The 12,798-nt window shown below is 48.3% G+C and overlaps 1 protein-coding gene across 1 annotated transcript in view; it reads left to right on the top strand.

Annotated features, from left to right (window-relative positions):
* UBASH3A (ubiquitin associated and SH3 domain containing A) overlaps window positions 1–12,798 on the top strand; it is a 41,690-nt gene that overhangs the window by 25,269 nt on the left and 3,623 nt on the right. Inside the window, exons 7-12 of the mRNA XM_010834929.1 lie at window positions 2,615–2,741; window positions 6,553–6,652; window positions 8,178–8,300; window positions 9,288–9,380; window positions 10,322–10,466; window positions 11,102–11,208. Coding sequence (XP_010833231.1) covers window positions 2,615–2,741; window positions 6,553–6,652; window positions 8,178–8,300; window positions 9,288–9,380; window positions 10,322–10,466; window positions 11,102–11,208 — 695 coding nt within the window. The remainder of the gene's footprint in view (window positions 1–2,614; window positions 2,742–6,552; window positions 6,653–8,177; window positions 8,301–9,287; window positions 9,381–10,321; window positions 10,467–11,101; window positions 11,209–12,798) is intronic.

The following is a 12,798-nucleotide window of genomic DNA, read 5'->3' as shown; positions in this document are numbered from 1 at the left end:
GGAGCCCAAAAAAATAGTCTGACACTGTTTCCACTGTTTCTCCATCTATTTCCCATGAAGTGATGGGACCGGATGCCATGATCTTCGTTTTCTGAATGTTGAGCTTTAAGCCAACTTTTTCACTCTCCACTTTCACTTTCATCAAGAGGCTTCTGAGTTCCTCTCCACTTTCTGCCATAAGGGTGGTGTCATCTGCACATCTGAGGTTATTGATATTTCTCCTGGAAATCTTGATTCCAGCTTGTGTTTCTTCCAGTCCAGCGTTTCTCATGATGTACTCTGCATAGAAGTTAAATAAACAGGGTGACAATATACAGCCTTGATGAACTCCTTTTCCTATTTGGAACCAGTCTGTTGTTCCATGTCCAGTTCTAACTGTTGCTTCCTGACCTGCATACAAATTTCTCAAGAGGCAGGTCAGGCAGTCTGGTATTCCCATCTCTTTCAGAATTTTCCAGTTTATTGTGATCCACACAGTCAAAGGCTTTGGTATAGTCAATAAAACAGAAATAGATGTTTTTTTGGAACTCTCTTGCTTTTTCAGAGCTATCTGAAGTGCTGTCTCCTGGGCTTCAGACTTCATCTTTAATCAGATCATCTTTAATAATGATTATTAAATGCTTAAATTGTAAGCCTTCTCTATGTTAAAATCACAGACAAAACTACAAGATAAAGAGCAAGGTGATAATGCTTTTCAGAAAGTAAATAGTAATAAAGACGATGCTCCCTTACCAGTCACTCATGTGAGAGGACTGTCTGCCTCCTTCTCGCCCACCATAAATCCCAGACACTCTGCTCACCAGCTGCCTGGCATCTGACTTTTTTATCTAGTGGAAAAGATGAAAAAAGCCACCTACTGCATTCTTCACTCCTATCCGCTATGATAGGTGAACGTTGGGAGAATGTCCCCCACTCCGGTCACCTGCAGCCTCTGGGACACTTACCCTTCTCCCCTCGTCACACTGTGCTGCTTGGTCCCAACCCCTAGCTGAGGGTGCCCGTTCGTAGTGTGTTTTATTCCACACCTCCTGGGCATCCTGCATCCTCCAAGGGCATTGTACCAGCATCACTTGTCCCCACGAGACCCTCCCCAATGGCTCCCCCCAGCAGACAAAGATGCTGTTGTCTTAAAAACAAAATCAAGCACAAGTTCTCTTTGTCCTGTTTCCCTCTCTAGCTACTGTTCACGTCTTTGCTCTGAATGGCTATGTCTTTTGCTCGACCCTGTTTGAAACTTGCCCACATGCTATAAAGCAGCCTATAGGCCCCATGAGTGTAGCTAATATTACTAGTTATATAGTTATACTCCAGTATAACTAGTCCTCCCCTCACAATCACCAGGACCCAGGTTCAGGTCCAGTAAGAAAGGGAACCAAGAGATGACTGTGGGTCATTCTTGTGTGTGCGCACGCTAAGTCGCTTCAGTCTTGTCCAACTCTGTGTGACCCCACGGGCTGTATCCCGCCAGGCTCCTCTGTCCATGGGATTTCCAAGGCAAGAATACTGGAGTGGATTGCCCTGCCCTCCTCCAGGGGATCTTCCTGACCCAGGGACCAAACCCATGTCTCTTGCATCTCCTACTTTAGTAGGCAGGTTCTTTACCACTAGCACCACCTGGCAAGCCCAGATGATTCTTACATACAGTTTAAAAAGATGACCTTTCCCTTTGTAAACTGAGTTTCCCCTGGGGGAACCTGGCAATTTCTTGTTGGAGGATTTCCATGACCATTGGCTCTTAGTTCCTCTTTCACGCTCCTCCTCTGGCCCCTACCCTGTCCTCTACCTCGGCATCACCACCCGCTGGCCTTCTGGGGTTCTCACAGCTCTTGTGTGCCCTGGGTGGTCCTCAGAGCTCCCAAGCAACTGCCCACCCAGGGCAGCTTTCTTGATCCCCTGGACCAGCAGCAGCCTCCACTCTGTCTACAACTGCTTGGGTACTGAGTTTGCCCACCTGCCCACTCATGCATGGGTGCCTTTTCTGTGTGTTTTCATGGCACTGATGTGTCTGTTCTGCTCCCTTAGCCCTGCATCCCCACCACGAGCATCTTCATGCCTTTGGAAGGTGAATCTAAGAGGATGATGCCCTGGCTGCCCAGTGACAAGGCAGCACAGATGGGGCAGCTTAAGCAGGTGTCCCTTCTCTCACAGTCCTGGAGGCTGGAAGGCCAAGCTCAAGCTCCCGAGGCCTCCTCCTGGGTGTATAGATGGTCGTCTCCTCTCTGTGTCCCCACAGGGTCCTCCCTCTAGTCCTGATCTCTTCTCAGGAGGACCTGGGCAGGTTGAATGAGCACCCACCCTGGTAACCTCATGTTAACTTCATCCGCTCTTTAAAGGCCCTACCTCCACATAGAGTCCCATTTGGAGGTCCTGAGCGTCACAACTAGACATCTCGGGACACACAGTTCAGTCCATAACAGGTGGTGATGGAGAAGACAAACCACCACCATTCCTCTGGAGATGCCATGCTTTGGGCACAGAGCTGTTTTGAACCATTGTTTTGTTTCACCCTCAAAATGACCCCACCCACCCATCTAGTCTCCTGTGTTCTCAATCACGTGATGACTGAGTGCCTCCCAGTGTCCATGTGACATGACATCCCTCTCCTCTCCCACAGGACATACACCTTCAGTGTAACCCCTGACCTGAGCTCCAGAAAGGACGGCGAGGCCAGCAGCAGACGGAACGGGGACCCCAACCCACCATCCTCGTCCAGGAGCCTCAGCAGCCTGCAGTCCCTACAGGTAACGGGGCCCTTGATGCCAAACAAACCACGCAACCGTGCCCTGGGTCAGCTCCGGGGAGACTTGGCCCCCCAGGAGCAGCTTTCATTCAGACACTGCTTCCTGGAGCTCAGGCCTGGGTGGGCCAGCAAAGGGCCCATCCTTCTGCTACCACATCCCTCTGCTCCGTCCATCCGGGGAAGAGGGTGACCCACACACACATATACATATACACATACACACACATACACACATACATACATACACACATACACACACTCACATATACATATATATACACACCACACACACACATATACACATACACACACACCACACACATACACACACTCACATATACACATACACACATATACACACACACACATATATACACATACATACACTCATACACACACATATACACATACACACACATATACACATATACACACTCACATACACATCACACACACACACGCTCACATACACATACACACACACTACACATACACATACACACACACATACACATATACATATATACACTACATGTACATATACACACACATACACACACCACACACACATATACACATACACACACAATACACACACATATATACATACACACACTCACATATACACATACACACATATACACACATACACACACTACACATACACATATACACATACACTTGCACACATATATACACACACATACACACATATACACATACACACACATATCCACACTCACATATACATATACACACACTCATATATACACATACACACACACTACACATACACATATACACACACACACATATACACACACACACATGGCTGTGAACCTGTCCAGTGTCCACAGGACAGTGTCCACAGTGTCCACATACAGCTCTTGTCTAAAGCTCAGTACTCGTGACCAAAGCTCAGTCACTCACGGGGCCAGGACACATGCTGGGGAAGGGGCGGAGGCCCAGCCCTCCCAGTTTGCCATGCTCTCTCCCAAACTCTGCCATCACCCAGCTGACTCCTGCCCCAAGTACCCACCAGCCCCCAGAGGCTGCCTCTAGGTCAGACAAGAGCTGCACACAGGGCAGGGGAACCAGAACAGCGTGAGGGCATCACGGTGACCTCTAGCCCAGTCCTCAGGGGGACAACAGCCCGGGAAGAGGAGCCACTGACTGGGGGCCAGAGGCCTGCCGGCCCCAGGCAGACACAGATGGGCACCATCCGCTGCCTGCCTCAGTCTTACTGGGGAGGGGGAGAACTGGCCTAGAGTAGGGCTGGGGGCCCCCTGAGGCTGAGCCCCCTCTTTTCAGATTGAACAAGGAGAGGAGTTAGGTGGAAAAGCTCAGCCTCGGGCTCAGCCTCTGTGTGAACGTGCTGGTGTTTAGTGGGTGAGACCCTGACACCAGTCCTTGTGAATGGAACCCTCCTCTGGTCTGAGACCACTTCATCCACGTGGTGAGAAAGGAAAACTGGCTACAGGTATGCCAAAACAATCATGTAGTGGGCTGAACAATGGCCCCAAAGAAGTGAGGTCTCAATTCCTGCCACCTGTGAAACTTACAAGGAAACGTGTGTCTGCCTGTGGGACTGAGATGAGGATCTCAGTGGAGAGGTTGTTCTGGATTATCCCGTGATCCTAAACCGAATCACCAAAAGCAGGGGTGTGATGCGAGTAGAAGAGGAGACACAGCACTCAGGGAGAAGCCATGTGCCCAGGAGGCAGAACCTGGAGCCACGCACGAAGGCAGCCACATGCCAAGGATGCTGGGGCTGCCGGGAGCTCAAAGAGGCAGGAAGAACCCTCTCCTAGAGCTTCTGACGGGAACTGGCCCTGTGATAGCCTTCAGAACCAGAAGGGAACAAGCTACTTTTGTTTTCAGCCCCTGAAGTGGGTGCTATAACATCCCTGGTGACCCTGACCCCAGGCATGACCAAGTCCTGCGTCCTCCGTTGAGTCCCCCCTGCCCACCTCCTGTGGCAGCACCATCAGCTCTGCTCCCCCTCCATCCTCTAGCATCTGTGACTCATCTTTCCACGCTTGTCCTCAGCCCCAGTGAGACCCCCTAAGTGGGGCACCTGTGGACGACTCCCTGTGTCCCAGAATCAGGCACAGGTGCTCCGGATGCTGACGGCACAAGTCACAGGAGACCACGGGCCTGTGCTGATGTGGAATTTCCCATTCTGCTCCAGAATTGCTGTTCAGTTGCTCAGTCATGTTCAACTCTTTGTGACCCCATGGACTGTAGCCCACCAGCTTCCTCTGTCCTTGGGATTCTCCAAGTGGGTTGCCATGCCCTCCTCCAGCGGATCCTCCCAACCCAGGGATCAAACTTGTGTCTCTCTACATCTCTTGCATTGGCAAGTGGGTTCTTTACCACTAGTGCCACCTGGGAAGCCCCTCTTCCCTGGTTACTCATAGCTAAACATATACCCTGACACCAAGCAGAGAACCATCTTTAACATGCCAACACCTGGGTGGTCCTGGAGGGCCCCTCAGAAGAGGACCAGTGCCAGCAACAGAGGAGACTAGGATGGATGGATGGATAAATGATAGATAGACAGATAGACAGATAATAGATACATAGAAGATACATAGATAGATACATTAGATACAGATGGTCCCCAACTTATAAGGTTCAACTTACAATCTTTTGACTTTACGATGATGTAAAAGCAAATCGTTCAGTAGAATTTTAAATACTTGAATTCTGCTCTTTTCCAAGACTAGTGATGTGTAGTCCAGTCCTCTCTCTGATGCTTGGCAGTGGCAGCACAGCCCCATTAGCCCTTGATCACGAGGGTGAAATACTGATACACTGATAACCATGCTGCACCTAGACAGCCGTTCCATTTTTCACTTTCAGTACCGTATCCAGCAAGTCACAGGAAATGTTTACCACAATTATAAAATACGCTTTGTGATAGATGAGTTTGCCCCTTAGTCAGCTAATATAGGTGTCTGAACATGGTTAAGGCAGACTGGGCTGAGCTAGGTGGTCAGTAGTTTCGATGCATTAAATGCATTTCTGACGTAAGACATTTTCAACTTATGATGGTTTTATTGAAATGTAACCCATCACAAGTTAAGAAAAGATCTGTACTTATCTACGTATCATATATATAGATCTATTATACCATGTAATATGTATTTTATACTATTATGTTAATACTATAGATTATGGATTTCCCTGGTGGCTCAGAAGGTAAAGAATCTGCCTGCAACGTGGGAGACCCAAGTTCAATCCCTGGGTCAGAAAATGTTTCATTCCAGCAGCCTGAAGGGACAAGACCAGGGTAGGCACTTGGAAGAAGAGGGAAGGTGGAAAACTGATGTGCTGAGGGGTGGACCATTCATTCCACTTTCTCTCCACTTCCTGTGTGCACTCTAGTGCCCAGAATATTAAAGGCTGCAAGAAATAACAGGTGATTCTACTCCCACCTCATTGTAAACGCCCCGGTAAGACAGGCTGCAGCTGCTCAACAGGCTTCCCAGGTGGCACTGGTGGTAAAGAACCCACCTGCCAATGCAGGACATATAAGAGACGTGGGTTCAATCCCTGGGTGGGGAAGATGCCCTGGAGGAGGGCATGGCAATCGACTCCAGCATTCTTGCCTGGAGAATCCCATGGACAGAGGAGCCTGGCAGGCTGCAGTCCACAGGGTTGCAAAGAGTCAGACACGACTGAAGTGACTGAGTACAGCACAGCATAGCTATTGAACAAGGATGGGAGGGATGCCTTGGAGTGGGGGCCGGGGACAAGTCTCAGAACGCAGTGTTAAACCTCAGGCGCCTCTCCTCCCCCAATCCCAGGCCACGATAGTGAGGAGAAGCGTCCTGGTGGTACGCCATGGGGAGAGGGTGGACCAGATCTTCGGGAAGTCCTGGCTGCAGCAGTGTACAACACCCGATGGTAAGTACAGTCCTGGCAGGATCCAAACAGAGGAATTAGAGCTAACACAGATCACGTCTCAGTATGCTTAGTCAGAGCCCTGGGGCACCATTCTTTACTCAGACTGAACTCCCATCAGAACCTAACCTCCTCCCAGATCCTCAGCTTCTTTGGAGCTCTGCCCTCTGCTTCACAAAGTGACCACAGATGAAGCATCACGGAGGCAGAAGACTCAATAGAATAGGTTCACATGTGGGGAGTCATAGATGCTCTTGAGAATATGATAAAAATGACGGAACTTCTCTTTGAATGGAAAACAAATACCACCTTCCGTGCAGAAGCAGTTAACACTTTGGCATTTAATAAAAGCCCTTAAAGCTTCCAGTTCCAGCAAAGTCTCTGTCAATGGAAATTCTGGGGAGGCGGCTTCTAGAAAAATCTTGCATAGAACCTAAAAAGACAAGATATGGAAAACAGCCGCTACCTCTCTCTGATTGGTGAACTGTTGGAAGGCTGGGCTGGTGTGTTCAGGCACAAGTGTTGACCGGCCACATGACATACATAGAGCAGGTCTCGGGAGAGGAATTGGGCTGCTAGAATCTGTTGTGGCCAGGATGTCTGGGAGACATGTGAGAGGATGTGAGGGCTTGGTGTGTTACGGAGTCCTCTGTGGGGATCACAGATAATCTGAGGATGAGATCAGACCTAACCCTACTGACTGTTTACTCTGAGCCAGGCTGTGGGCTCCAGGCATCTCCTTACTGACTCATTCAAACAACTATATCGTCGCCCACGTTTTACAGATAAGGGGAGTCAGTCAGCTGCCTCTAATACACAACTAGTCACTGGTGGTGCCAGGATGTACACCAGACCATCCAAGCAGAGTTCAAGGTCAAACTCAAGGTGAACCAAAGTGCTCTGAGCCTCTGAATGGATTGGGGTGGGGGCAGGGCAGTCCCAGTGAATCCCCGTGAAAAGTGAAAGTGAACATGAAGTTGCTCAGTCGTGTCGGACTCTCTGCGACCCTGTGGACTGTGGCCCACCAGGCTCCTCTGTCCATGGAATTCTCCAGCCTGAAGCAATTGACTAACAGCACACAATGCAGGACCCACTCCTGCTCTCTGTATTCCGGCCCACAGGCAATGTGACACCTTAAAGCCATGGAGATGGGTTGAATTGCATCTAACTAATTAATGCCAATTTGAGATTCGTATTGAGTTAAGCTAAGTCAGTCATGGAGATGCTTGTTCTTAATCAGGGCAGTTGCACGAGTGTATCTTTGGGAGGGGTTTTGAGAAGATGAAGAAGGTCTGGTGGTGCCTGCAGATGAAACACAGGTTTTCTGAGTTTGAGGAAATGTGTGCTGAGTAGAGTAGAATTTCCTCCTGAAATTTAATCTACATTGCAGGGTGCATTCAAGAAAAAACACCGTTGACAACAGTTTAATTACTGTTCTTCAAATGTGGGTCTTGATCTTAAGCATTTAGTGGGACAGGTATGACCTAACTTGATGGAATTGAACAACTGGTACTTATTTATGCTGTAGGAAGATATTACCGGCCAGACCTGAACTTCCCTCGCAGCCTGCCCAAACGGAGCCGCGGCATCAAAGACTTTGAAAACGATCCACCATTATCGTCTTGTGGAATTTTCCAGTCCAGGATGGCAGGTATGTTTGAGGCTCAACCTAGGAGGAATGGGGCTTCCCAAGTGGCTTGGTGGTAAAAAATCTGCCTGCCAAGGCAGGAAATGAAGGGTTCAACCCCTGGATTGGGAAGATCCCTTAGAGAAGGAAATGGTAACCCACTCTAGCATTCTTGCCGGGAGAATCCCATGGACAGAGGAACCTGGCAGGCTACAGTCCATGGGGTTGCAAGAGTCAGACACAATTTAGCGATTAAATAGCAACAACCAAGAGAACAGTAACAGTGATTGTAGCAGTGATTATCACTCACTCGTACTGAGCCCTTGCCACATGCTTTGAAGGCAGTAATAGCATTATCCTCACTCTGCTGATGAAGAAACTGAGGCCCAGAGAGGTTAAGTATGTTGCCCAAGATCACATAGTAACCCAAGATCACACAGCAAGTAGGAAGCTCAGAGACTTGACCCAGGAATGGGTTGGTGGGGAAGTCAGGAGGAATGAAAGGGATAAAAAGAACAAGAGAGAAAAGGAAAAAAAAAATCAGTGATCACTGTGTACACTAAGGATGTCATTTTAAAAATTGAAAGATACATCCTGTCTTTGATTTTATTTCAAAATCTGTCCCTTTGGGCTTTTGTTTTGTCTGAGGTTCTGGTTCCACATGATTGACCTTATGGAAGAGAAGAGGCCATTGAGCTCATTTGGTCTGCATTCTATGAATTAAGAAACTCAAATCTAGAATCGGGAAGGTTCATGGGCTTCCCAAGTCACACAGTGGTTAACTGGAAGAACATACTAAAACCAGCTCCTCCCTGGGGCCATGCTGGCTGACCTTAATCACGGTTTCCACCCACACATCAGGCAGAGTCGTACGGGGTGCATACACTGGGGGTGGGAATCACGGAGCTACATAAAAGCTTTCCTGCCACAGGTAGTAAGCTGCCCTCCGAAGTTGCCCCCTTGGGCAGCTACAGTGATGAAGAGGGCACATTTCCCACTGCTGTTTTCCAGGGGAAGCTCTGCTGGACAGCGGCATCAGGATCACCTCAGTCTTCAGCTCCCCCGCCCTCCGCTGTTTGCAGACGGCCAAACATATACTGGGAGGTCAGTGAGAACTGCAGCGACCTTCTCACATGGCCGTGACCTCATGGTTCTTCTCTGGGGGGAGAGGGCAGTGAGCAGAGGTGCAAAGAAAGTGGATGGCTGTGAATGACAGTCTAAATTTACAAGACAGTTGCAAACCAGCCCCTGAGAATTGTGAGGAGGCACTGAGCCTGTTAGCATTTCTGGAAGGTCAAGATTTTAATTTGCCTTTGACCACCTTATGCATGAGTTTTTTAAGAGAGGTTGATGCTGAGCTTAGAAGAGCAGTGGAAAGGATGTCATTGGAGGAGGAGTTATCAAAGGTGTGAAAAAAAATCAGTTTATGGAATGTGTTTTTCTATAGCAAAAATATGTGCTATTTTTGGCAAAACAGATCATGACTTCCATTTCCAGTTTTCTAATTTACAATAGAAAGTGGAGCTTTTTTTTTTCTCATTAAAAAAAAAAATCCTAGGGTAGGGTGACTTGGGAGAGTTAGAATGTTCTAGAAGATGACTCCGATCCACCCTCTGCTTTGGCTCGGTCTGGGCTAAGTGTTTGCCAGGATGGCACTTCTGTGTGACTAACAGGCTCCACAATTGTTCATCTTTTCCGAGGATCAGTGGACCAGCCAAGTCCTCATGGGTGTGCTCCTTCTTAACCTGAGGATGAGCCCAAGTGCCGTGTGCAGTGGGGCCCACGCAAGGATAGGGTGAGCACCAGGGGGCTGCAGGTGTCTCCCAGATCCCGGGAGACTCCGGTCCTTCCTGATGGACAGAGGGTCATCCTGATAGCCTCCAACTGCCCAGTGGCTCTTGTCTGAGAACTAGCATGACTGTGCATGAAATAAAATCACGTTTTTTTCCCCCCAAAGGGTTGATTTAGACCTAGGAAGAGACTTTTTTACAGAAAGCCAAAATAAACCCTGAAGATGATAAACACGTGTATTCTGTTGAATTCAGAGTTCAAACTGGAGAAAAAAGTTAAGATAAGAGTGGAACCTGGCATCTTTGAATGGACCAAATGGGAGGCCGGCAAAACCACCCCCACCCTCATGACCCTGGAAGAGATGAAGGAGGCAGATTTCAACGTCAGCCTGGATTACAGGTGAGCCGCCTCACGGTCATGGTGTCTGCAACTAGGCTTCCTGCTGCTTGTTTAAAGATGATGATGAAGGTGTTATTCACAAGGGACCATTGCAGTGGGGCATGGCAGAAGAAGAGAGATGGGACTCCTCTCCAAATACAAGGCCCAGTGGGGATTTTTCAACCAGGAGAGGGGTGGGGTGGGAAGTTCATATAAGAATAGGGCGATTCTTGCAGACCTTAAACAATCCTTACTGCAGACAGGTAGGGGGACAGACACATCTGGAGGTGGACGGGGAGCCGAGTTTGCTCAGGTATCCAGGGTGGTCAGATACAGGGGGTGAGGGGTTCTGACTGAACTCAGTCCACAAGGTTGGACGTGAAGCCTACAGGTCCAGCCCACTGAGAAGAGGGTCAGGGAGCCCGGCTAGCATGTGTCAGCCAGAGAACCGCCCGTAGCTGGCTCTGCCATCACAAGCCTGTGTGCCTGTTGCTCAGTGACAATGCAGGCTGCAGCCCCCAACACCAGCCCTTTGCTGGTTTGGGGCACAAAACTGGAGGCTCACTGCTGACCATGAGCCCTAGCTAAAGGCAGAGCCATCTCGCTCCTTCTGTTGACACATGGGCCAGAATGGCAGCTCCCCTCTCCTCCTCCAGGCCCGCCTTCCCCCTCGCCTCTCTCCTGCCAGCCGAGAGCTATGATGATTACGTGCACAGGTGTGCAGTGAGCATGGAACAGATCGTCAGCACCTGCCCACAGGATGGTAAGTGCCCCAGCGACCTTGGTGCCAGCAGCCCCTGGGGCCAGAGTCCCCTACCTCTGAGTTAGAAATGGCTGATTTTGAACCTAGGAATGCCCTGACCTCCCCATCCAGTTTCCCCACCTCCAGAGTGCTGCACACTGCCTCTGTAGAGACACACGCCACCCCCAACCCTGGGGCCCCCAATTCCGGAACCGATGGGACCCAGGATCACAGGGTCAACACAGACCACCCATGCCCACTTCCCAGGAAACAAAAGTAGAAGCTAAGAACCAAACTACCAAATGTTGGGTCGTGTCTAAATGACAATTCAAACAAAACATCTGTTTAAGTTGATGGCTGAGACCATTAGAGAAATTTAAATATGGAAGGTGAATATGGAAATATTTTAAAAACACTTAATTTTGTTAGTGGGGTAATGGTATGGCAGTTGTGTAAAAATGAGAAGTCCTCATTTGGAGATGCAAACTGTGGTACATCCTGCGAAGTAGCGTGATGTTTGGGCTATGCTCTAAAAAACTGCATTAAGTGTTCATTATCCAACGAACAAATTAAGATGTACCTATGTACAATGGAATGCCACTCGGCCATAAAAAGGATGGAATTTTGACATTTGTAACAACATGGATGGACTTGGAGGGCATTATGCTAAGTGAGATAAGTCAGACAGAGAAAGACAAACACGGCACTTGTACGTGGAATCTAAAAATACAACAAACTAGTGAATATAACACAGAAAGAAGCAGACGCACAGATATAGAGAATGAATGAGTGGTGGGAGAGTGAAGCAGTGGGGAGAGGGAAGTAGGGAGGGGCAAGATGGAAGAGGGGAGCAGGAGATACAAACTGCTAGGTATAAAATAAGCTGCAAGGATCTACTGTGCAACACGGGGAAAACAGCCAATATTTTACAGTAACTATGAATGGAGTATAACTGTTAACATTGCAAATCACTATATTGTATGCCTTATATAATATTGCACATCAACTATACTTCAGTAAAAATAAAAATACCTCACGGGGAAGGATGTCAGGTAACAGATGATACCAGAGGGGCAGAACATCAACAAATGTTGGAGCTCCCTAATGAGGACACAGGGATTCATCAGACCTGCCTTTGGGGTATATATGAAAATGTTCATGGTGAAACATGAAAAGCCAATCCTATAAGATTTAAGTTAGCAAATGTGAACATCATCCATGTGTCAGGCATCAAATAGAACATCATGTGGAAAATCTCAGTGAAGAAGATGTATAATCTACCCTCAAGGGATATTTGAATGTTGTAGAAGTGGACATGGAACAACAGACTGGTTCCAAATAGGGAAAGGAGTACGTCAAGGCTGTATATTGTCACCCTGCTTATTTAACTTATATGCAGAGTACATCAAGAGAAATGCTGGACTGGAAGAAACACAAGCTGGAATCAAGATTGCCGGGAGAAATATCAATAACCTCAGACATGCAGATGACACCACCCTTATGGCAGAAAGTGAAGAGGAACTCAAAAGACTCTTGATGAAAGTGAAAGTGGAGAGTGAAAAAGTTGGCTTAAAGCTCAACATTCAGAAAATGAAGATCATGGCATCCGGT

Source organism: Bison bison, unplaced genomic scaffold, assembly GCF_000754665.1.
Source record: "Bison bison bison isolate TAMUID 2011002044 unplaced genomic scaffold, Bison_UMD1.0 scf7180017864037, whole genome shotgun sequence".
Taxonomy (NCBI): Eukaryota; Metazoa; Chordata; class Mammalia; order Artiodactyla; family Bovidae; genus Bison; species Bison bison.
Note: the sequence above shows the minus strand (reverse complement) of the source record. Positions and strands in the feature narration are given on the sequence as shown.